This window comes from Saccopteryx bilineata, chromosome 8, assembly GCF_036850765.1.
Source record: "Saccopteryx bilineata isolate mSacBil1 chromosome 8, mSacBil1_pri_phased_curated, whole genome shotgun sequence".
Classification (NCBI taxonomy): domain Eukaryota; kingdom Metazoa; phylum Chordata; class Mammalia; order Chiroptera; family Emballonuridae; genus Saccopteryx; species Saccopteryx bilineata.
The window spans coordinates 98,336,330-98,363,329 of record NC_089497.1 but is presented as its reverse complement, the minus strand read 5'-3'; the positions used below and the strand labels follow the sequence as shown (position 1 = coordinate 98,363,329).

Sequence of the window (27,000 nt, the reverse complement as noted above, 5' to 3'; positions counted from 1 at the left end):
AGGTAAAAACTTTGGTTTGGACAGGGAGAAAGCAGAGCATTGATGGTGTCACCTACCAAATTCAGTGGGCTAGAATAATAGATGTTTATATTGAAGTTATAGAACTGAAGAAATTCATGTTGATTCTGGGTCAAAAGCTTAGAAAGACAAGCTAATATAATCCATTGAGTTATATATACTCTCACTTAACATTAATATATATAAAAAATTCACACAGCACACACGCACCCCATGTAAAACATTGCTTAAGTTTAATGTTTATTTCCCCAAGACAGCCTAGCCTGCATTCTACTTGGATAAATTTTACAAGCTAGTTTTCTGCTGCTTCTAGTTTTAAACTTTAACCATGTTTCTGATGACAAGGAATGCTGCAAAAATACTCTAGTTCAACAAAGAGTTATGATCACAAAATAATTTTTATCCATTCTACAGTGTTTCAGATTTACCAGTTGATTTTTAAACACAAAGTAGATATAGATGCTAATGGTGGCTAATCTGGTATGTTTCTTATAGCAAACTGTTGTTCATGCAACACTTGTGCTCAAAGGGGAAGGCACAGGATTTCCTACAATGAGCCACCTTATAAAGAGTTCTTTTTGTACAAATTAATTTGTCACATTTAATTTAGTGTGCATAACCTCAAAACTGAGGTATTATTCCAATTTATAAAAACCACTTGCATAACTTTTATGCAAGTTTTAAAAATACAAAGTTTTCTCCCTAAAGTGGCTCAAAATAGATTGTTCATGGCTGCCTACATCTAAGGTAAAAAGATTCTAAAACAATTGAACAGATTAGGCATATTATTAAAGGTTCAAACCATTACTTGATTTATACATCTATTCAAACCTCTTCATCAGTCTTTATTCAGCAGTACAAATGCACCAAATTCCATTTTAGAAGTTTCCATATCATTTTCATAGAAAACAAAGTTTGAAAACAAATAACATTTAAAGACAGCACGGTATTCTACCACAACTTAAACTTTTTTCTTTTTTACAGGACTCAACAAAATCTAAAAATGAACTATGTTGTAGATTTACCTCATGCAAAGATCTTTATGTTATCTCTGAAAATGAAAAGGATGGCTTTTTAAAGCACATTTTACTATTTTATACTACTATGACAACTTGTGTACTGCAACAGTCTATTTTGTGGGAACTTTATGATTTTTCTCCATGCAAAAACCTACACAAATTAGTTTTGATGATATGGAAAGCTTTTCATAGCATCAAACATTCATCTGGTGCAAATGCACAGGGAAACTTTCCAAAAAAGTTTTCTGACTTGAGAAGCAAATAAAAAGCCATACTAGGTAAAGTAAATATATATATATATATATATCTTTTATATATATATATATAAAAGAGGGGGTAAGAGAAGGAAGGAGGGGAATAGAAAATACAGGCTGCAGAGTAAACCAATGTCTGCTGCTAAACTGGTCTTTGTTTTCATATCCAGTGTACATTAACACTTATGGTCTCATTTTGATGATTTACTGGGTTATCAGCCCCCTGAAGGCAAATCACACTTGCATGTGTTCACGGACAGCACCACAACCATACTCTCATACACAGTCACTCCAGGCCTAGGTGTCTGCTTCATGAGTGAAGAGCCCTAGATTTGAAAGATGAACCTGGCTCTCTGTCACTGAGCCCGATATTCATTTAACATTGTCCATTCATACACTGCTTTGTAGCAAGGCCTGGGCTCATTTTCCTTTGACTTATATGGGCATCTATTCTCACTTATGCTTACTAGGCTTAAAGATGACAATACTGCACTTCCTTCTTAGTTGATACAGAGTAAGTCAATGTTCCTTCTCAGGCACTGAAGATTTGTGACCTGTAGCCCTTTTCACTTTGATCAACCTAAATAAGCATTCATGTAAAGTTTTCATTACATTTTGCCACTCATTCTCACTCACACCCACTCGCCATCTTGACCTCATTTGGGGATTTTCTGTGATTCCAAATGAAATCTTCACATTTTCTTTCCCGATTTAATGCAGCAGCAGATCCCATGAGCCAAGCTTGATGGATCCAACCTTTTTATATATATATGTGTGTGTATGTATATACATACACACACAAATATACACACACACACAGATATATATATGTATGATACATATACACACACACATATATATATGTATCAGTGCTGCATTGTATCTAAATTCCACAACATCTTTCTAAAACTGAAACCCTTCTGTTGGTACATTGGCAGATGAATTGAAACCAAATGTTCCACCTTGTATTGCCTCTGGAACAAGGCTAGCATCTTCATCAATCTAAGGGAAAAAAAAAAAATCATGGTTATATTCCCATTTCCCCTAAAAAAGTATGAGATGATGAGTGTCAACATTGTCCTACCATCCCTTTAGAAAGATGAAACATTTTGTAAAGACATTTTAAGAATGCCAAAATGAGAAGAAACTTGAGAATATGCAAGACCAGTCTCTTCCAAGGGAATAAAATATAAATAATAAATTGGAGATTTATATAACTTCAAACCTCAAATTGAGAGGATATTCATTATACTTTCCTTGTACCTGGGCAAATAGAAATTGATGACATTAAAAAATTTATGACACCACTTTTGGAATAAGTGTAATCTCTGGTTAATTTTTAATAGCATTTGTAGACAAATAATATTTGGGCTTAAAATAGTAAAATAATTGCTAATAATACATAAATAATGTTCTATATGCTTTTTACTTAAAGGTTCTTTTTTAAAACACCACAAAATTATGAGACTATAGTGAAGTTCGTATAATTGTGCACATCACCTCAGTTATTTTCATAATGTAAGACAATAACAAAGAACTGCATGTTGAAGTATTAGAAATCATAAGGCTTTGTGTATATCTAATTGTAAATTAGGGCTTCCAAAAACCCAACTTTACAGATACATGATAAAAACTACCCTTAAGAGTATGCTTTTCCTGAATTTTATTTCTGATTTATTTAACTGACATTATATTCTAAATAGGACTTGATCATCTAAAAGACTTGATATCTAAATAGTTTAATATCTATAAATAGAGCAACAATTTTCTTTTCTAGTACAGTCATGCACTGTGTTAACAATGGGGATATATTCTGGGAAATGCGTTATTAGGTGATTTTGGCATTGTGAGAATATCATAGAGTGCACTTATACAAACCTGGATGGTACAGCATACTACTTAACTGATTGTGCTAAACTGTTATAAGACTGGCAGTTCAGTAGGCTTTTCTTTTACACCAGCTTCACGTGAGTAATGCTTTGGGGTATGCCATTATGTTATCTATGACATCACTATGCAATAGGAAGTTTTCAGCTCCATCATTATAACTGTATGGGAAAACTGTCATTTATGCAGTCCATTGTCGACCAAAATGCAATTATGCAGCCCATGATTGGTATTGTTGTTTTTGTCAGGTCACTGTTCAAACAATGCATACTACTCCTTTTTGATAACGTAGAAGAGTTTGCTGTGTTAGATTTGTTAATTAAAACATTGAGAAAACATTTTAAAAATTCACTGGTGGCTATATCTAACCATTACAATTTTCTAAGAATCTACTTTAATTTTAGACTTACTTTTCCAAAGAAAAATACGTTAATATTTTAATTTCCATTACCACATACTGACAATCTGAAGATACTTTCATATACTACACCTTACATTATATAGAAACTTATCTTTTTTATGATTTATTATTTTCAATTTATTTTATTTTATTTTAGTGAGACAGGAAGAGAGATGGGAAGCATCAATTCTTCATTGTGGCACCTTAGTTGTTCATTAATTGCTTTCTCCTATGTGTCAAGACTGGGGGCTCTAGCCAAGCCAAAATCCCCTTGCTTAAGCCAGTGACCTTGGGCTCAAGGCTAGCGACCCACACTTTAGCTGGTGAGCCCACGCTCAAGCCTGCGACCTCAGGGTTTCAAACCTGGGTCCTCAACATCCCAGGCTGATGCTCTATCCACTGTGCTACCAACTGGTCAGGCTATCTTTCTTATTTGTTTTTGGTCACCAACTAAAAATAACAGGGAGAATACAGTCAAAAGTGAATTAACTAATTATTGCCATAAAGAATTAAGGATATACTAGTATCACTTTTGTTTATAAACTCATTATGCTTAACAATATAAGATGAAAAATATAAAAACATCAAGTGAAAAATAAAGCTTGACTTGTCCAGTGTCAAAAACAAAACAAAAAAAACTTTAACTTTTTTGTCATTAGAGCTAAGCTAGTACTATTTTTAATGCCCTAAAGAACTGAAATACAGTATTTTATTAAATATTTTAACACACCATTTGGTTCAGAGTATTTTTTCTTATTTTCCTCCTTAGAACTCTAGGTGTGTCTTATGGTCAGGTGCATCTTATGGAGCAAAAAATACTGTAATTATGTTTCTGAAATAAGTGACATTACTGTCATATATCTATTTTCAATCCAGTCTCCAAAAAAACATACATGTTTGTCCTACCTTATTATATTATCTCATTCCAGACTTATATTTATTAAGAAAACTATAGCCTGACTAGGTGGTGGTGCAGTGGATAGAGCATCAGCCTGGGATGCTGAGGACCCAGGTTTGAAACCCTGAGGTTGCTGGCTTGAATGTGGCATCATAGACATGACCCCATGGTCACTGGCTTGAGTCCAAGTTTGCTGGCTTGAGCAAGAGGTCACTTGCTCTGCTAGAGCCAACCCCTTCCTCAAGGAACATATGAGAAAGCAATCAATGAACAACTAAGGTGCTGCAACAAAGAACTGATGCTTTTCACCTCTCTCCCTTCCTGTCTGTCCCTGTCAAAAAAAAAAAAAATTATATATGTAAAGCTATTAAATACATCATCTGTAGAGAAGAACTGATCAATGATCTCATAGGCCAATTTGTAGATGTCTTCATTTTCATGATTTTGCAGTTGTTCAATTTTCTCCAGTCCTGAAAGATATTTTTAATAAAGTGAAACAGAGTAATATCTAAAAAGTAATGACAAAAATGTTACAATCATATTGGGACTCTATTCTAAAGGTAAATCTTATAAAAATAAAAAGATTTTATGCAGAAAGATACAGCATGTTTGTCTTTAAAAATTAACAACCTAAGTGTTTAAATGCATATAAATGATTAAATAAGAAATGGGACATCTACTTATAAACATTGTTTATAAGAAGTAATAACGTAAAATTGCTTTTGTTAAAAATTTAATATACCAGTGATTATAAACATAAATGCTAAGACATCTATTAATTATAATCAAGATCAACCATAGCATTTCAGGAGAAAATGGAATTTTATCTGTAAATATTAATGTTTGTTAAATCATAAGCAAAAAACTTAACTTGTTGACATGCAAATTAGAATTTGTTTAGCTTTTTAGTAATTTTCAGGTTTCTGAAAACTAATAAAATTGTTCTTTTTACAAGTGTTCTTTCTCGATTCTTTAAATGGTGAGAGTTGTTTATGCTCATTTCTCAGTCTACACAATTTCCTTTATGGGGCCCTTTCATTAAAAATTTTCACTACGAATATAAGCTGAAGACCTGTAAATCTACAGCTTCATTTCTTTTCTGAGCTTCAGATGCTTAAAAATCACATGCCTGCATAATCCCACCAGTACATTTCACAGCAATTTGAAACCTAAACTGTCCAACACAATTTGTTATTTCACTTTCCTCACTTAAACTGTTATACTACATTCTTACTTGGTGATAACAGTTTAAAATCTAAGACAAAAATCTATGTTCCCATTAACTCAATACTCTACAATCAAATCTTACAAGCCTCAAAGTTTATCCATTTCTTGAACCCTATGATTTCCCCTTTGTCTCTGTTATCATTGTATTTATTTATTGTGGCCCAACTACTATATACTTTCCTAACTAGTTTCCTGTCTCCAATGGGTCTCCTTCCCTGATAACTATTATCCATCTAAATATACTAATGGCTTTCCAAATAAAACCTTCTAATGGCTTGTCATATGCTACGGCAGAATTCTTTGGGGAGCTCATAAGATACAGATTCTTGGACTTCACCTCCAGTGAGGTAGGCAATGCTCAAGATTTATATTTTAATTTTAATACATAAAAATAAATGTTTAATAATTAAAATATTTACATGGGGGGAAAAAGTAGTAAAATATTTTTAACTATGCCTGTTTTAATTAAAAAAATTTTTTTTTTTTCATTTTTCTGAAGCTGGAAACAGGGAGAGACAGCCAGACAGACTCCCGCATGCGCCCGACCGGGATCCACCCGGCACGCCCACCAGGGGCGACGCTCTGCCCACCAGGGGGCGATGCTCTGCCCATCCTGGGCGTCGCCATGTTGCGACCAGAGCCACTCTAGCGCCTGGGGCAGAGGCCACAGAGCCATCCCCAGCGCCCGGGCCATCTTTGCTCCAACGGAGCCTTGGCTGCAGGAGGGGAAGAGAGAGACAGAGAGGGAAAGCGCGGCAGAGGGGTGGAGAAGCAAATGGGCGCTTCTCCTGTGTGCCCTGGCCGGAATCAAACCCGGGTCCTCCGCACGCTAGGCCGACGCTCTACCGCTGAGCCAACCGGCCAGGGCCTGAAAAAAATTTTTTAAGAGAAAGGAAGGGAGAGATCAGGAGAGAGAGACAGGAACATCTGTTCCAGTATGTACCCTGACCAGGGATCAAACCAGTAACCTTTGCACTCCGGGTCGATGCTCCAACCAACTGAGCTATCTGGCCAGGGCTAACTATGCCTGTTTTTAATTTTTCTGGTTCCCAGTTAGTTCCCTAACACTAGTCCTCATCTTCTCTTCCTAACTTGCTAGTTATCCATTATTTCTTTTGTTATTCTATTTGTCATTTTAGTAACTTAAATTTTCGAGCCTCTGCACTACAAAGTTGAAGGTATGATACTCTTAAACTCTTATCATTACCTTTCCCTTTATTTACTTAAGCTCTGCCAGAAATACCTTTACTTTTATGATGACTCGGGTTAAAATTTACAATTTGGTCCACAACCACATTTGAGACATCAACGTTCTATGTACTTGTTAATTCTGAGTTGAAAGCTATGACATGCTGTTTACATTTGGTGGCTCTGATACTCAGACTTGGGAACTACTGCCCTGTGGAGTTAGAATTAAGTATCTGTGGTGCACAGCTTGTAAGACCACAGGGACTGCTTACGAGACATGTCTCAGCCTCATCTTTTGGCAGTTTCTACTTTGTGATTCAGCAACACTGAACTACTTATAATTTGCTGAATGCTATTTCTCACCATATACTTTGCTCATGGTGTTATTTCTGCCTGGAACACCTTTCATCCCTTTTTACTTTATTAATCCTTATTCATTTCTCAAAATCCAGCTCAGGTATGCCTTCCTGTGTCTTCCAGGATGGATTAGATATTTCATTTCGCTGTACATTTCTATTAGGGTAATTAGCACATTAAATCAATTCATATTTATTTCCATCACTAGACTACATGCCTTGAGAGCAAGAACTGTGTCCTGTTTACCACTGTCTTCCAAATACCTTAATAAGTACCTATTCAATATATAGCAACAATTCAGTTATCTAAGAATATGCAAAACGCTGAGGACTGTGTGTGTGTGTGTATATATATATATCACAGTATTTATTTTTTTACTCCATTATCTAAGAGTGTTAGAAAATAAACGTAGTTACAAAAAAAAATCCCATTAGAATATGTAATATAAACAGCTTTTAAGAAGCTAACCTCCACATTCTTCTATAAGATTGGCTATGGTTTCTGCCTCATCTTCAGCCATTTTTAATATATTACTTAGTCCATCGAGTACTACTTGTACAACTTGTGCATCTTTTACAGTGAGCAAGTTGCAAAAAGGTGGAATAACATTTTGTTGAATTAGGCAGGCCACCTGAAAAATAAAAAACCATGATATAATAAACCTAAGTGAACTGTGTTTATGTACATTATCTCATTGGAATAATTTTGACTTTAAATTCTGAGTATAAAAACATATCATCTCTCACATGTTAAGCTTGATTACAAGAATTTATTTTTCATATAGTAAGTTTATCTTTTTTGAACTTAGAAAAAAAATTAAATGAAAGTAAATGAGTCACTCAACTTCATATGATACATTTCTTTGCTATAAGGAATACTTCTTTCAAAGATCCTTTCCCCTTTTAGATTAAGAAATTAGAACACCAGATAACAGGTTGAATATTTAAAAAACAACAACTATTCAATGTGAGAGCATCCACTGGCTCTTTTTTTTTTTTTTTTTATAGAGACAGAGAAAGGCTCAGAGAGAGGGATAGACAGGGACAGACAGAAAGGAACAGAGAGATGAGAAGCATCAATTATTTTTTGTTGTGACACCTTAGTTCAGGGGTCCCCAAACTGCGGCCCCCTGAGGCCATTTATTCAGCCCCTGCCGTACTTCCGGAAGGGGCACCTCTTTCATTGGTGGTCAGTGAAAGGAGCATAGTTCCCCCTGAAATACTGGTCAGTTTGTTGATTTAAATTTACTTGTTCTTTATTTTAAATATTTGTTCCCATTTTGTTTTTTTACTTTAAAATATGTGCAGTGTGCATAGGAATTTGATCAGTTTTTTTTATAGTCCGGCTCTCCAACAGTCTGAGGGACAGTGAACTGACCCCGAGTAAAAAGTTTTGGGACCTCTGCCTTAGTTGTTCAATGATTGCTTTCTCATATGTGCCTTGACCGCGGGCCTTCAGCACACCGAGTGACCCCTTGCTCGAGCCAGCAACCTTGGGTCCAAGCTGGTGAGCTTTTGCTCAAACCAGATGAGCCTATGCTCCAGTTGGTGACCTCAGGGTCTCGAACCTAGGTCCTTGGCATCCCAGTCTGATGCTCTATCCACTGCGCCACCGCCTGGTCAGGCTCCACTGGCTCTTTACTGTTACATTTAGCATCCTCATGTACCTGGCCACCTTTGGTTCACTATTCTATTGGTTCTGTAATGTTCTGCTCTGTATTCTTACCTAAGTGGACTCACTGCTCACCACCAGTCTATAGCTTATTTGTGATAATTATCAGTTTATTACTTATCAGCTCCAAATTCATCTTTTAACTATCTGTGAAACATATTTGGGACCTTTAAAACCCATTTTCTTTTTCCAGTTGGCACAATGTCACCTGTATACTCTGAGAGTGAGTGCCTTCCTGAATTATATGCCCTAGGCACCTCACATTCCTCACTCTAGTTCCTAATCCTAGCCTTTTGGTTGAGTTTTGTTCCTACTAAGTGGCTCATAAATTGTTATTCATTTGTTAGGAGAATATGTGAAGCAGTTTCATTTTGTCCAAATCACCTAAAATATCCTCTTTTTTCTTAATACTGTTAAAAAGCAAAAAAACCCACTGGTGACTATAAATACTTTGATTTTACCATGAATCAGAAAATTCTTGTAGGCCAAGAAGTTGAAAAGAGAACACTTCTCATCTATGATAACTGAAGAAAGTCAAGGTGACACTTTTACATGAAAAAAAAAAAATCAGAGAATGACTATTATTTCACTATTATTATAAATTATGATTTACTGGAATCAAAACTTAAGTTATCTGTGGTTATATAAGTAGTTTTGAGAAATAAATAAGAGTTGAGTTTACCTGATCTTTCCTTCCACTAATTGTTAAGTTACTTATGGCCCAAGCAGCTTCTTTCTGGGTGCCAAAATCCCCCTGCAAAAGCAAAGCAAAAGATATAAACTGCATATAAAGTAAAACTGAAAACATGTTTTCTGAAATAATTTTTCTTTTTTTCCCTTATTTATTGAATTTATTGAGGTGGCATAGTTAATAAAATTATACAGGTTTCAGGTGCACAATTCTATAACTCATCAACTGTATACTGTATTGTGTACAGTTGATCTGTACACAATACAGATCAAGTCAAGTCTTCATCTATCACCATCCTACCTATACCCTCCCTCCTCCTCCATACCCCCACCCCTTTCCCCCAGCAATCACCACACTATTTTCTGTGTCCATGAATTTTTCTTTTTTGCTCAATTCCTCCACATCATCCCCACCCCCTCAAGCTGAAATGATTTTTCAACTGTGAACTATTAATATTTCCTCAAGTTTGTTGCTAGTCTTTCTATAGGTACACATTGTTACTTAAAATTGGCCTGAACCCAATTATCCTAAATATACAAGACACTGCTTTTTGTAAACTCTGCAGCAACAAAATGCTTTAATATGTATTATTGTTCAGTAATATCAAATTAAATAAAATCAAGGATAAAATAAGTCAAAAAATAGAAAAATGTAAAAATCAAACAAATATCCAATTAAAATATCCTTTTAAACATATAAGAGTTTTAAAAATGGTAATGTCCATCATTAATAAGACTATGATGAAAACAGTACCCATCTACATTTATAATACAAACTGAAAAATGTGGTTAAGTATTTGAAAAGTCATAATATGATCCAGTAATTTCACTTTTAAGAATTTACCAAGGAGTGACGTCATGGAAATGGCGTCGTGAGCAGCGCGTCCGACAGATCTCCCCAAAATCACAACAAATTTATCAACTAGAAACAGAAAAATTTATCCTCGGAGCATTCCGGAGTTCCACACAAACTGAAAGCGAAAGGACTGTTATCACTTGAATCTGAGAAACGAGGGTGTAGAGGAAGCTACCGCAGGGACGTTCATTCAAGCCGTGGAGGGAGTGCGCCTGTGGAGAGTCAGCCCACACTCGGGAGCAGTGAGCAGGCGCCGGCGCGCGCCCAGTCCGGTTGCAAAGCAAGTACCGCCCACACTCGGGAGCGCCCAGTCCGGTTGCAGAGCGAGCACCGCTAACATTCCCAGCGGCCTGCGCACTGCGAGAGAGAGACCCCAGCTACCAGTGCCCGGAGCACCCTATTCGCGCACGTGCCCTGGGCAATCCACACACCCAGAGCGCCCTACTGGCCCGCACACCCAGGGTGCCCCATTATCCTGCGCCCGGTGCGCCCCAGCCGCCAGCGGCAGGGCGAGCGGGAGAGGCGCCAAGGCGGTCTTCCCTACTTGGGAGATTCTTTCCGTGGGCGGGGCACCTCACCCAGCCATTCAAGCTAACAATCAAGCGTTGGGGGAGGGGCACTCAGGCAGCCTGAAATACCTTCGGGAGCAGAGCTGCGGACCCAATCACTGAAATTAGCTTAACCCATGAAATCTGCGCACCCACGGGTTCTAATTGATAAGATCTCTCTCAGTTCAGCGATCCAAGACAAGAGGCGTGATATTTTTTAGTGCCTATCATAAAGGGGCGGGGACAACTTCTGATTGATAGAGCCTCCATATTCAGGGATAAACGCTAACAAGAGGGACTTGGCAGATAATAAGATCTATACTACACTAGTCGCAAGCAGAGACTAGTGCCTCTTCTTCCCAGCCAAAACAGGCTACAAAGTGTGGAAAGCCTGGGTTGAGTGGTCCAACTGAATGCTAGGCGCTAAACAGTCACCTTGACAACAATTGACTCCCACCCCCGCCTGATTACACTGGATGCTCTGACTGCCAGAGCCTTTCCCAAAGCCTTGCGCTGAGTGGGGATAGAGTGGGGATTTCCCAGCTCTTTGAGCCTCTTACTCCCCAGGCAGAAGCAGTTGCAGCCTTATAGCTGGATCACCAGGTTGCTAATTGAGGAAGGGGGGACTAGGAGAGAGACTCCAGGAAAGCAAACTCTCTCATCGTTGGACCCTGCAAACGCCAACAAGCCTTGACTACCAGCAAGACTAAAGCCAATTATATGACACTGCCATAGAATCCCATCAACTGCAAATCCCTACCTAAGTGTGACACAGGGGCAGAGCCTGGGGTACAGAGTCACCGACCAGGAAGAGGGAGAGAAAAGAAAAAGGAAGAAGTTAACCTCTAAAAATCAAGAAAAATCCACAGACTTTACAACTTGTTCCACTAATTTTTTTTTGTTGTTCTTTGTTTCTTCTATCTTATTGCCTTTATTATTATTATTTCTATTTCCTCCACCTCGGTCCTTCTATTCTCTGCCCATCTTATGCTTCCCTTTTCTTGAACTACACTACCCATGAGTGTTACATTTTATTTCTCTTCTTCATCCTCACCCTCCTTTAAGGTTATACTCCAAAACACTTAACTCTCACTCTCTCCTCTTTTGTTTTTTTTTTTGTTTTGCTTTATTTTGTTTTTTTTCTCTTCCTTTTTTTTTTCTTCCTTCGTTTTTCTCTTTTTCTTATTTTTTCCTTTCTATTCGTTTTTTCTTTTCTCGTTTTACTTTCCTTCCATTTAATCCTCAATCACGAACAAATTAGTTAATTTGGGACTCAAGGGTTTTTTTTAGGCTTTATTTTTCTTTTTCGCTTTTGTTTTTGTTTTTTTCTTGTTTGTTTGTTTATTTTTGTGGCATTTTGGGTACTTTTTACGTTGCTTTTTAACTCACTAGCATTCCTCCCAACCCAAGTTCTCCAATGTATTTAGTCTTCGCTCCACTTAATACAACAGATTTTTACTTATTATTTTTATTTTTTTCTTCATTATTCTTTTTTTTTCCTCCTTTTTTCTGGTTCCCTCTTATCCCTCTCATTATATCTCTTAGTCGACCATCACTTACAAGCAAATCATCTTATGCTTGTCTAAGATTTTCTTCCTTTTTTTTTTTTTTTTTTTTTTTTGCATTTAGTAGGTCCCTACTCCCTTTTTTTGCCCCTTGAACTCTTCACCCCAAATCAGGCCCTCCATTATAGGCAGTTTTTGTTCCATTTAGCATAATATAATTCACAGGTCATCATGATATTTCCCTGAGGAGGGGAGAAGAGGGAAAGAGAAGAAAGAAAAAAGGGGGAAATAATAAATTATTACTGTTTTTTTTTTTTTTGTGGGGTGTTTTACCTTTTTTTTTTTTTTTTTTACTTTTTACTCTTTATTAATTCTAATTAGTGCTATCAACAAGACCACCCTCAGATGTCAATAAGAAAGAGGAAATAAAATATTATGGATACAAAAGAAAGAGAGGTAACACAAATAGATGTGGAAAAATCTATGGAGAAAAGACTTAACATATGGAAGCCTTGGAGCTAAATGACAGAGAATTTAAAATAGAAATCTTAAAAATACTCAGAGATATACAAGAAAACACAGAAAGGCAATTTAGGGAGATCAGAAAACAACTCAATGAACACAAAGAATATATTACCAAGGAAATTGAAACTATAAAAACAAATCAAACAGAAATGAAAAACTCAATTCACGAGCTGAAAAATGAGGTAACAAGCTTAGCTAACAGAACAGCCCAGATTGAAGATAGGATTAGTGAAATAGAAGACAAACAACTTGAGGCACAACAGAGAGAAGAAGAAAGAGACTTAAAAATAATAAAAAAAGAGAAAGCCCTACAGGAATTGTCTGACTCCATCAGAAAGAATAACATAAGAATAATAGGTATATCAGAGGGAGAAGAGAAAGAAAATGGAATGGAGAATATACTCAAACAAATAATAGACGAGAACTTCCCAAGTCTGCGGAAAGAACTAAAGCCTCAAATTCAAGAAGCAAACAGAACACCGAGTTTTCTTAACCCCAACAAACCCACTCCAAGGCACATCATAATAAAGATGACACAAACCAATGACAAAGAAAAAATTCTCAAGGCAGCCAGGGAAAAGAAGAGTACAACATATAAAGGAAGGCCTATTAGATTATCATCAGATTTCTCAGCAGAAACTCTACAAGCTAGAAGAGAGTGGACCCCAATATGTAAAGCCCTGAAAGAGAGGAACTTTCAGCCAAGAATACTATACCCATCAAAGCTATCCTTCAAGTACGAAGGAGATATAAAAACATTCACAAATACAGAAAAGATGAGAGAATTTATCAGCAGAAAGCCCCCACCCCAGGAAATACTAAAGGGGGTTTTCCAACCAGATTCAAAGAACAAAAGAAAACAACACCACAAGTAACAGCTCCACCAAGAACACAATAAAACCAAACTTAAACTGTGAGAACAAAGGAAAAAAAGGGGGGAGAGGATGGAGATTAACAATAGCAAAGGATGATGAAGTGCAGAAATACTCATAAGATAGGGTACTACAATGAATATGGTAGGTACCCTTTTCATTACTTAATGGTAACCACCCTTGAAAAAACCACCACAAAAACACTTGACTTAAAAAAGGTAGCAACAGAGGAAAGAAGTATGGAACACAAACAAACAAAAACAAATGATAGAAAAACAAAAGAGAAGAATCAAACAAGATACAAAACTAACAGAAAGCAATTTACAAAATGGCAATAGGGAACCCACAAGTGTCAATAACTACACTAAATGTAAATGGATTAAACTTACCAATAAAAAGACACAGAGTAGCAGAATGGATTAAAAAAGAAAATCCAACTATATGCTGCCTACAAGAAACACATCTAAGCAACAAGGATAAAAACAAATTCAAAGTGAAAGGCTGGAAAACAATACTCCAAGCAAACAACACCCAAAAAAAAGCAGGTGTAGCAATACTCATATCTAATAATGCTGACTACAAGACAGAAAAAGTACTCAGAGACAAAAATGGTCATTTCATAATGATTAAGGGGAAGTTGAATCAAGAAGACATAACAATCCTTAATATATATGTACCAAACCAAGGAGCACCAAAATATATAAGACAGCTACTTATTGACCTTAAAACAAAAACTGACAAAAATACAATCATACTTGGAGACCTCAATACACCGCTGACGGCTCTAGATCGGTCATCCAAACAGAGAATCAATAAAGATATAGCGGCCTTAAACGAAATACTAGAACACCTGGATATGATAGACATCTACAGGACACTTCATCCCAAAGCGACAGAGTATACATTTTTTTCTAGTGTACATGGAACATTCTCAAGAATTGACCATATGTTGGGCCACAAAGACAATATCAGCAAATTTAGAAAAATTGAAATTGTACCAAGCATATTTTCTGATCATAAAGCCTTGAAACTAGAATTCAACTGCAAAAAAGAGGGGGAAAAACCCACAAAAATGTGGAAACTAAACAACATACTTCTAAAAAATGAATGGGTCAAAGAAGAAATAAGCGCAGAGATCAAAAGATATATACAGACAAATGAAAATGAAAATACGACATATCAGAATCTCTGGGATGCAGCAAAAGCAGTAATAAGAGGAAAGTTCATATCACTTCAGGCCTATATGAACAAACAAGAGAGAGCCGAAGTAAACCACTTAATTTCACACCTTAAGGAACTAGAAAAAGAAGAACAAAGACAACCCAAAACCAGCCGAAGAAAGGAGATAATAAAAATCAGAGCAGAAATAAATGAAATAGAGAACAGAAAAACTATAGAAAAAATCAATAAAACAAGGAGCTGGTTCTTTAAAAAGATCAACAAAATTGACAAACCCTTGGCAAGACTCACCAAGGAAAAAAGGCACAGGACTCAAATAAATAAAATCCAAAATGAAAGAGGAGAGATCACCACAGACATCATAGATATACAAAGAATTACTGTAGAATACTATGAAAAATTATATGCCACCAAATACAACAATCTAGAAGAAATGGATAAATTCCTAGAACAATACAACCTTCCTAGACTGAGTCATGAAGAAGCAGAAAGCCTAAACAGACCAATCAGCAGGGAGGAAATAGAAAAAACTATTAAAAACCTCCCCAAAAATAAAAGTCCAGGCCCAGACGGTTATACTAGTGAATTCTATCAAACATTGAAACAAGACTTGGTTCCTATTCTACTCAAAGTCTTCCAAAAAATTGAAGAAGAAGCAATACTTCCAAACACATTTTATGAGGCCAACATAACCCTCATACCAAAACCTGGCAAGGATGGCACAAAGAAAGAAAACTACAGACCAATATCTCTAATGAATACAGATGCTAAAATACTAAACTAAATACTAGCAAATCGAATACAACAACATATTAAAAAAATAATACATCATGATCAAGTGGGATTCATCCCAGAATCTCAAGGATGGTTCAACATACGCAAAACGGTTAACGTAATACACCATATCAACAAAACAAAGAACAAAAACCACATGATCTTATCAATAGATGCAGAAAAGGCTTTTGATAAAATACAACACAATTTTATGTTTAAAACTCTCAACAAAATGGGTATAGAAGGAAAATATCTCAACATGATAAAGGCCATATATGATAAACCATCAGCCAACATCATATTAAACGGCATAAAACTGAGGACTTTCTACCTTAAATCAGGAACAAGACAGGGTTGTCCACTCTCTCCACTCTTATTTAACGTGGTGCTAGAAGTTCTGGCCAGAGCAATCAGACAAGACAAAGAAATAAAAGGCATCCATATCGGAAAAAAAGAAGTAAAGGTATCACTTTTTGCTGATGATATGATCCTATACATCGAAAACCCGAAGGACTCCACAAAAAGATTATTAGAAACAATAAACCAATACAGTAAGGTCGCAGGATACAAAATTAACATACAAAAGTCCATAGCCTTTCTATATGCCAACAATGAAATATTAGAAAACAAACTCAAAAAAATAATCCCCTTCACGATTGCAACAAAAAAAATAAAATACCTAGGAATAAACATAACAAAGAATGTAAAGGACCTTTATAATGAAAATTACAAAGCATTGTTAAGGGAAATCGAAAAAGATACAATGAGATGGAAAAATATTCCTTGTTCTTGGATAGGAAGAATAAATATAATCAAAATGGCCATATTACCCAAAGCAATATACAAATTTAATGCAATTCCCATCAAAATTCCTATGAGATTTTTTTAAAGAAATGGAACAAAAAATCATCAGATTTATATGGAACTATAAAAAACCCCGAATAGCCAAAACAATCCTAAGGAAAAAAAATGAAGCTGGGGGCATTACAATACCTGACTTTAAACTATATTATAGGGCCACGTTAAAACAGCATGGTATTGGCAGAAAAATAGACACTCAGACCAATGGAACAGAATAGAAAGCCCAGAAATAAAACCACATATATATGGTCAAATAATCTTTGATAAAGGGGCCAACAACACACAATGGAGAAAAGAAAGCCTCTTCAACAAATGGTGCTGGGAAAACTGGAAAGCCACATGCAAAAGAATGAAACTCGACTACAGCCTGTCCCCGTGTACTAAAATTCAAAATGGATCAAAGACCTAAATATAAGACCTGAAACAATAAAGTACATAGAAGAAGACATAGGTACTAAAATCATGGACCTGGGTTTTAAAGAACATTTTATGAACTTGACTCCAATGGCAAGAGAAGTGAAGGCAAAGATAAATGAATGGGACTACATCAGAATAAAAAGTTTTTGCTCAGCAAGAGAAACTGATATCAAAATAAACAGACAGCCAACTAAATGGGAAATGATATTTTCAAACAACAGCTCAGATAAGGGCCTAATATCCAAAATTTACAAAGAACTCATAAAACTCAACAACAAACAAACAAACAATCGCATAAAAAAATGGGAAGAGGACATGAACAGACACTTCTCCCAGGAAGAGATACAAATGGCCAACAGATATATGAAAAGATGCTCAGCTTCATTAGTTATTAGAGAAATGCAAATCAAAACTACAATGAGATACCACCTCACCCCTGTTAGATTAGCTATTATCAACAAGACGGGTAATAGCAAATGTTGGAGAGGCTGTGGAGAAAAAGGAACCCTCATTCACTGTTGGTGGGACTGTAAAGTAGTACAACCATTATGGAGGAAAGTATGGTGGTTCCTCAAAAAACTGAAAATAGAACTACCTTATGACCCAGCAATCCCTCTACTGGGTATATACCCCAAAACCTCAGAAACATTGATACGTGAAGACACATGTAGCCCCATGTTCATTGCAGCACTGTTCACAGTGGCCAAGACATGGAAACAACCAAAAAGCCCTTCAATAGAAGACTGGATAAAGAAGATGTGGCACATATACACTATGGAATACTACTCAGCCATAAGAAATGATGACATCAGATCATTTACAGCAAAATGGTGGGAACTTGATAACATTATACGGAGTGAAATAAGTAAATCAGAAAAAAACAAGAACTATATGATTCCATACATTGGTGGAACATAAAAACGAGACTAAGAGACATGGACAAGAGTGTGGTGGTTACCAGGGGTGGGGGGAGGGGGACATGGGAGGGAGGGAGGGAGAGAGTTAGTGGGAGGGGGAGGGGCACAGGGAACTAGATAGAGGGTGGCGGAGGACAATCTGACTTTGGGTGAGGGGTATGCAACATAATTTAATGACAAAATAACCTAGACATGTTTTCTTTGAATATATGTACCCTGATTTATTAATGTCATCCCATTACCATTAATAAAAATTTATTTATTTAAAAAAAAAAAAAGAATTTACCAAGAAAATAGTTTAAGACAAGATAATATGATATATGTATCTGTATACTGTTTCAGCAGTACATAATAGTTAAAAAGTAGCCCTGGCCAGTTGGCTCAGCGGTAGAGCGTCGGCCTAGCGTGCGGAGGACCCGGGTTCGATTCCCGGCCAGGGCACATAGGAGAAGCGCCCATTTGCTTCTCCACCCCTCCGCCGCGCTTTCCTCTCTGTCTCTCTCTTCCCCTCCCGCAGCCAGGGCTCCATTGGAGCAAGGATGGCCCGGGCGCTGGGCATGGCTCTGTGGCCTCTGCCTCAGGCGCTGGAGTGGCTCTGGTCGCAATACGGCGACGCCCAGGATGGGCAGAGCATCGCCCCCTGGGGGGCAGAGCACCGCCCCTGGTGGGCGTGCCGGGTGGATCCCGGTCGGGCGCATGCGGGAGTCTGTCTGACTGTCTCTCCCTGTTTCCAGCTTCAGAAAAATGGAAAAAAACAAACAAAAAAAAACAAACAAACAAAAAAAAAAAAAGTAAAAGCAATTCAAAATTTCAAAACGGGAATAATTGACTAATTACAGTAAATCTACTGAATGAAATAATAATTAGTTATTAAATTTCAAGAAGGAAGGCCCTGGCCGGTTGGCTCAGCGGTAGAGCGTCGGCCTGGCTTGAGGGGGACCCGGGTTCGATCCCCGGCCAGGGCACATAGGAGAAGCGCCCATTTGCTTCTCCACACCCCCCTCCTTCCTCTCTGTCTCTCTCTTCCCCTCCCGCAGCCAAGGCTCCATTGGAGCAAAGATGGCCCGGGCGCTCGGGATGGCTCCTTGGCCTCTGCCCCAGGTGCTAGAGTGGCTCTGGTCGCGGCAGAGCGACGCCCGGAGGGGCAGAGCATCGCCCCTTGGTGGGCAGAGCGTCGCCCCTGGTGGGCATGCCGGGTGGATCCCGGTCGGGCGCATGCGGGAGTCTGTCTGACTGTCTCTCCCCATTTCCAGCTTCAGAAAAATACAAAAAAAAAAAAAAAAAAAAATTCAAGAAGGCTAGCAACCTGGAATAATGCTTATAATATACTAAGAAAAAAATGTATATAAATAAGAGGAATAAAATTAAAACTGTGGTGGGCTATCTACTCTTATCAGGTTGATCAATTCCAAACATCTGTCACAACAGAAGTGCAAAATAGTACAGCCCATACTGAGGGGGTACAACACAGCAAAATTTACATATAGAACTATCTGTCGTCCCTGGCCGGCTGGTTCAGTGGTAGAACGAGGCCCGGCGTGTGGATGTGTTAGGTTCGATTCCCTGTCAGGGCACAAAGGAGAAGCAACCATTTACTTTTCTACCCCATCCACCCTTCTCCCTCTCTCTCTCTCTTTCCTCTTCCCAAAACCATGGTTCAACTTGTTCTAGTGCACTGACCCCGGGTGCTGAGGACGGCTTCCTGGAGCCTTCGCCTCAGGTAAAAATGGCTGGGTTGCAAGCATGGCCCAAGATGGGGGTTTCTGGGTGGATCCCATTGGGAGCATGTGGGAGTCTGTCTGCCTATCTTCTCTCCTCTCACTTGGGAAAAGAGAGAGACAAAAAAACTATCTGTAGATCTAGTAATACTAAATATAAACTGGTAAAACACACATACACAAAAAACTTAAAGTAGTATTTTAACAGCAAAACACTAGAAATATCTCCAAGATCATAGAATAACAAACTGAATACATTACAGCATATCTATATAGTGGAGAACTATGTTACTATAATAAGAATAAGGGGCCCTGGCCAGTTGACTCAATGGTAAAGTGTAGGCCTGGCATGTGGATGTCCCAGGTTCAATTTCCGGTCAGGGCACACAAGAGAAGTGCCCATCTGATTCTTCACCCCTCCTCCTCTTGCTTCTCTCTCTCTCTCTCTCTCTCTCTCTCTCTCTCTCTCTCTCCTTCCCCTCCTGCAGCCATAGCTCAACTGGAGCTGGCTCCAGGCACTGAGGATGGTTCCATGGCCTCCCACCTCAGGTGCTAGGAAGGGCTTGGTAGCTCCTGAGCAATGGTGCAACACCCCAGATGGTAAGAGCGTTGCCCACTGGTGAGCTTGCAGCATGGATCCCAGTTGGAGTACATGCAGGAATCTTGTCTCTGCCTCGAAAGAAAGAAAGAAAGAAAGGAAGAAAGGAAGAAAGGAAGAAAGGAAGAAAGGAAGAAAGGAAGAAAGGAAGAAAGGAAGAAAGGAAGAAAGAAAGAAAGAAAGAAAGAAAGAAAGAAAGAAAGAAGCTTTCTATATAGTGTTATGGGAGTGAGCACCAGGATATATTTTAAAAACTTTTTTTAAAAAAGCAATGCAAGGGGAGACAAGATGGCCACAGAGTAGGCAGATGCTCCAACTCCTACTTCCCAGAAGCAAGGTGGATTACAACTTAATTTTGAGAAGTTATCTTGAAAGACCAACTTTGGACTAAAATCAGAGGATTCTACAGCCAAGGACCACCTAAGAACCCACACTGAGACTGGTAGGAAAGGCAGAGACACGAAAAGGGATGCCCCGCTCCTGGCAGCGAGCACCAGCTGGGAGGGACTCTTGCGATGGGGAGAGTTGCCCAGCGAGATGTGGTTCCTCAGCCCCAAAACCGGAATCCCAGCCTAGAGCCCTAGAGCCTGAATGGAGCTTACAAACTATATTTGGCTGAGAAAAGAGCCTAGATACTGTTTGACAGGAGGCAGAACTCTTGGACCCAGGCTCTGTATTAAAGAGACTGTATAAAGAGCCTCGCTCACAGCCATTTTCCCCGAGCTCCAAGAGCAGAGAGCACTGGAAGGACTGGCGTTGCCAGGGGAGAGAGTGGTCTCAGAGGCAGAGGGGGAGACACTTTGAGGGATGGACACCCTAACCCCTGGGTTAAGTCACTCCCCAAATCTAAAGTGAACATTTTTCCTGGGAGCAACATCACCAGCAAAGGGAAGAAATTACCCCGTCCACTGGAGGCTCACTTGCCCCAGTTAGAACAAAAAGGCACTTAGAGGCAAGAAGCATGTTAAGGACACAAATAGGGAGTGCAGAGGTCTAAGTTACATCATCACCCCCACTGCTGAGTGCTCGCTGGGGGCAGGCAGGCGGGAGGCAGCAGGGTGGGGCTGCGGAAGCCAGGACCCGGTACAAAGGCCAGGGCATCTGAACAAGCACACACGGCCAGCCCGAACAGGCAGGAACTGCAGCTGCTGCAGCAGAGATCCAGGCTCACACACAGTCCTGCTTGTGGCATGGGCCCGCCCTTGGCTGGGGTGGAGGTCCCAGGGACAGTGGAAGGGGTCCATGGGGGCGTGCATAAGCCCAGCAGCAAGGGTGGAAGTCACAGTGGCCACTGCGGAGGTCCAGGCCAGCGCACAAACCTGCCCCTTGGTGCCCGTGCACCTTCAGCAGGAGCAGAAGCTGGGCGACCTCCGGGGTGGTCAGAGAAGGCACATGTGTCCCCCCCCCCCCCCGCAGTGGTGGGGCTGTGGCGCCTGAGGAGGTCTGATCCAACAAGCAAACACCCGGTTGACACGGACCAGCCCTCGGCAGCCCCGGAAGCCATCCGAGCAGCATGTACTGGCCCACCCGCAAGGGTGAAAGCTGCATAGGTCGCTGTGGAATCCCAAGCCCATGCGAAAACTTGCCAGCAGCACAGTTCAGCCCTCAGCAGTAGCGGAGGCTTGGGCGGCATCAAAAATGGTCCAAATTGGCGCCAGTGAACACGCGCTAGCCTGCCCAGGGCAGCAGAGGCTGCAAGGATCTCAGAGGCGGGCTGGAACCAGGAGCACCTGAGCCCAAATGCCCTAGGCAACAACAGCGGCAGTGGCACGGTGGACAGACCACACTAACTGGACCACTGTGACTACAACCTACTGAGTGTGCAAAACTAAGAAAAAATAAAAATAAATAAGTCTGGATAGAAAGACACCTGAGGCTAAGGAGCAGGCCACACCCAATACTGTACCTAATCACTGAATTACACTGAGCCCAACAAGTAGCCAGCAATAAGAGGCAACAGAAAGCAGATCTCAGAGGAACTTGAACTTTGAAAGGAACATCCCTCAGGCCAAGAGTAAATAAAAGCAAGCCTAGGAGCACAGCTGATATTTACAACGGCAACTGGGCCAAGAAGAGGCAGCCAAAAGATCTGAATTGCCTATAGCTCCAAAAAGGTTGATAAGAGCCAGTCATAGGGCCTGACCAGGTGGTGGCACAGTGGATAGAGAGTTGGACTGGGATGTAGAAGGACCCAGGTTCGAGACTCTGAGGTCGCCAGCTTGAGCGTGGGCTCATCTGGCTTGAGCAAAAAAAAAAAGCTCACCAGCTTGGACCCAGGGTCACTGGCTCCAGCAAGGGGTTACTCAGTCTGCTGAAGGCCCGCAGTCAAGGCACATATGAGAAAGCAATCAATGAACAACTAAGGTGTCGCAACGCACAACGAAAAACTAATGATTGATGCTTCTCATCTGTCTCCATTCCTGTCTGTCTATCCCTGTCTATCCCTCTGACTCTGTCTCTGTAAAAACAAACAAGCAAACAAACAAACAAACAAACAAACAAAAAGAGCCAGTCATAGGCAGTGACCCCTACTGATCTGCACCAGGCTCTGGAAAGAGAGGACCAGGGCAGGCACATTCAGTGACCAGATGTGGAAAGCACCAGTTCAAGAACTAAAAACCCTTATCAGAGTGGAAGCTTAATGAAGGGCTCCTCACACCTGACCCAGATAAGACATAGAAAACGCCAACACAAACAGCAAAAAGAACAGTCATAGCAGGTTAGTAACTGACAGCGGATTACAAACAGCTGATGCCAACCCAAGAAAACTTAGAAATAACACAACTGAAGTCTGGAGGCAGACAATACCAACCCTAGACTTAGCTAGCTTCACAAACAACACACCCAAATGAGGAGTGTATACACAGATAAAATGGGAAGACAGAGTAATGCAATCCAAATGAATCAACAAGAGAAACCCCCATAAAAAGAACTGAGTGAGATAAAAATAACCAAACTATGGGATGCAGAGTTTAAAACAATGATTATTAGAATGTTCAAAGATCTTAGATTAACAATGGATGGATACAACGAGCACCTAAAAAAATAGATAAGCATCAATAAGGATATTGAAATAATAAAGAAGAACCAGTCAGAAATGACGAATACAGTATCCGAAATGAAGACAACACTAGAAGCAATTAAAAGCAGGAAGGATCAAGCAGAGGATTGAATCAGCGACTTAGAAACAAGATAAACGAAAACAGAAAAGCAGAGCAGCAAAAAGAAAAGAGGATCAAAAGTCTGAGGAAACTCTAAGAGAGCGCTGTGACAACCTAAAGAGAAACAACATCCGCATCATAGGGGTTCCTAAAGAAGAAGAGAAAGAACAAGAAATAGAGAACCAGTTTTTTTTTTTTTTTTTGTATTTTTCTGAAGCTGGAAACAGGGAGAGACAGTCAGACAAACTCCCGCATGCGCCCGACCGGGATCCACCAGGCACGCCCACCAGGGGCAATGCTCTGCCCCTCCGGGGCGTTGCTCTGCCGAGACCAGAGCCACTCTAGCACCTGGGGCAGAGGCCAAGGAGCCATCCCCAGCGCCCGGGCCATCTTTGCTCCAATGGAGCCTTGGCTGTGGGAGGGAAAGAGAGAGACAGAGAGGAAGGAGGGGGGGGTGGAGAAGCAAATGGGCGCTTCTCCTATGTGCCCTTGCCGGGAATCGAACCGGGGTCCCCCACACGCCAGGCTGACGCTCTACCACTGAGCCAACCGGACAGGGCAGAGAACCAGTTTGAAGAAATCATAGCTGAAAACTTCCCTAAATGGATGCAGGAAAAAGTCACAAAAGTTCAAGAAGGACACAGAATTCCATTAAAGAGAAACCCAAAGAAATCTACACCAAGACATATATAATTAAATTACCAAAATTAAGAGATTAAAAATAAATAAATAAAAGCTGCAAGGGAAAAAAAGTCAATCATTTACCAAAGAGCCTCCATAAGGATGACATTCGACTTGTCAACAAAAACACTTGAGGCCAGAAGGGAATGGCAAGAAACATTCAAATTAATGCAGAACAAGAGCCTACAACCAAAATTTCTTTATCTAGCAAGGCTATTGTTTAAAATTAAAGGCGAAATAAAAAGCTTCCTAGACAAAAAACAAACAAACAAAAAAAACTGAAGAAAATCATTACAACCAAACCAATGCTGTAAGAAATGTTAATGGGCCTGTTGTAAACAGAACAAAGAGGGAAAATATAGTAAAAGAGCAATGTAGCTTTAAAGAATAAAATAGCAATAAACAACTACATATCAATAATAACCTTAAATGTAAATAGATTAAATGACCCAATCAAAAGACACAGGGTAGCTGTGTGGATAAAAAAAAATGAGCCATACATATGCTGTCTACAAGAGATACACCTCAAAACAAAAGATACACATAGACCGAGAATAAAAGGTTGGGAAAAATATCTCATGCAAATGGAAATGAAAAAAAATAAAAGCTGGGGTAGCAATACTTGTATCTGACAAAATAGACTTTAAAACAAAGGCTAAAGAGATAAAGAAGGTCACTACATAATCATAAAAGGAGCAATCCAACAGGAAGATATAACCATGATAAATATCTATGCACCTAAAATAGGAGTACCTAAATACAGAAAGCAGATTTTGATGGACATATAAGGGTGAGATCAACAGCAATACTATAATAGTCAGGTATATCAATATCCCACTAACATCACTAGATAGATCCTCAAGAAAGAAAATTGTAAGAAACAGCAGACTTAAAGGACACACTAGATCAACTCGATTTAACAGATATCTTCAAAACTGTTCAAACTAAAGCAGTAGAATATACATTCTTTTCAAGTGCTCATGGTACATTCTCTAGGATAGACCACATGTTAGGGCACAAAAGAGGTCTCAACAAATTTAAGAAGATTGAAACAATATCAAGCATTTTCTCTGATCACAATGGCATGAAACTAGAAATCAAACAAAATAGAAAAACTGAAAAATACTCAAACACTTGAAAACTATATAGCATGATATTAAATAACAAATGGGTTAACATTGAGATCAAAGAAGAAATTTAAAAATTCTTAGAAACGAATGATAATGAGCATACAACAACTCAAAATTTATAGGACACATCAAAAGCAGTTCACATAGCACTACAGGCATACCTTAAAAAAAGCTTAAATAAACAACTTGACCCTGCATCTAGAAGAACTAGAAAAAGAACAGCAAGTAAAGCCCAGAGGTAGTAGAAGGAAGAAAATAATAAAGATCAGAGCAGAACTAAATGACAGACGCTAAAGAAACAATACGAGGATCAATGAAATCAAGAGCTGGTTCTTTGAAAGAGTAAACAAGATCGATGAACCTTTAACCAGACTCACCAAGAAAAAAAAGAGAGGACTCAAATAAATAAAATTAGAAATGCGAGTGGAGAAGTAACAACTGACACAACGGAAATACAAATGATTGTAAGAAAATACCATGAAGAACTGTATGCCAAAAAATTAGTCAATTTAGGTGAAATGGACAAATTCCTTGAAAAATATAATCTCTCAAAAATAAATCTGGAAGAATCAGAAAACCTAAACAAACCGATTACAACAAATAAGATCGAAACAGTTATCAAAAAAAATCCCAACAAACAAAATCCCTGGGTCAGATGGCTTTACTGGTGATTTCTACCAAAGATTCAAAGATGAACTAACTCCTATCCTTCTCAAACTATTTCAAAAAATTCAAGAGGAAGAAAGACTTCTAAGCTACTTCTATGAGGCGAGCATAATTCTGATTCCAAAACCAGGCAAAGAAAACACAAAGAAAAAAAATTATAGGCCAATTTCCCTGATAAATTTAGATGCTAAAATACTCATCAAAATATTAGCAAACCAGATCCAGCAATACATGAAAAAAAAATCATATATCATGATTAAGTGGGATTTATTCTGGGGAGGCAAGGATGGTACAATATTTGCAAATCAATCAATGTGATTCATCACATAAACAAAAGGAAGGAGAAAAACCACATGATTATTTCAATAGATGCAGAAAAAGCATTTGATAAAGTCCAGCAACCATTCATGATCAAAACTCTCAGCAAACTGGGAATACAGGGAACATATCTCAACATGATAAAGGCCATCTATGAAAAACCCACAGACAACATCATAAATAATGGGCAAAAATGAAAAGCAATCCCCCTAAGATCAGGAACAAGACGGGGTGCCCCCTTTCACCACTCTTATTCAACATAATACTGGAAGTCCTTGCTCAGGAGTCCCCAAACTATGGCCCATGGGCTGCATGTGGCCCCCTGAGGCCATTTATCTGGCCTCTGCTGTACTTCCGGAAGGGGCACCTCTTTCATTGGTGGTCAGTGAGAGGAGCACATTGACCATCTCATTAGCCAAAAGCAGAACTATAATTCCCATTGAAATACTGGTCAGTTTGTTGATTTAAATTTACTTGTTCTTTATTTTAAATATTGTATTTGTTCCCATTTTTTTTACATTAAAATAAGATATGTGCATAGGGATTTGTTCATATTTTTTTTATAGTCTGGCCCTCCAACAGTCTGAGGGACAGTGAACTGGTCCCCTGTGTAAAAAGTTTGGGGACCCCTGTCCTAGCTACAGCAATCAGACAAGAAGAAGAAA

General features: G+C 39.0%; 1 protein-coding gene across 1 annotated transcript in view; it reads right to left on the bottom strand.

Annotated features, from left to right (window-relative positions):
• Nucleotides 1-229: 229 nt before the first annotated feature.
• KPNA4 (karyopherin subunit alpha 4) overlaps nt 230-27,000 on the bottom strand; it is a 98,990-nt gene continuing 72,219 nt past the window's right edge. Inside the window, exons 14-17 of the mRNA XM_066241872.1 lie at nt 9,602-9,673; nt 7,717-7,879; nt 4,852-4,946; nt 230-2,293 (exon numbers count right to left, since the gene is read on the bottom strand). Coding sequence (XP_066097969.1) covers nt 2,195-2,293; nt 4,852-4,946; nt 7,717-7,879; nt 9,602-9,673 — 429 coding nt within the window. The 3' untranslated portion in view covers nt 230-2,194. The remainder of the gene's footprint in view (nt 2,294-4,851; nt 4,947-7,716; nt 7,880-9,601; nt 9,674-27,000) is intronic.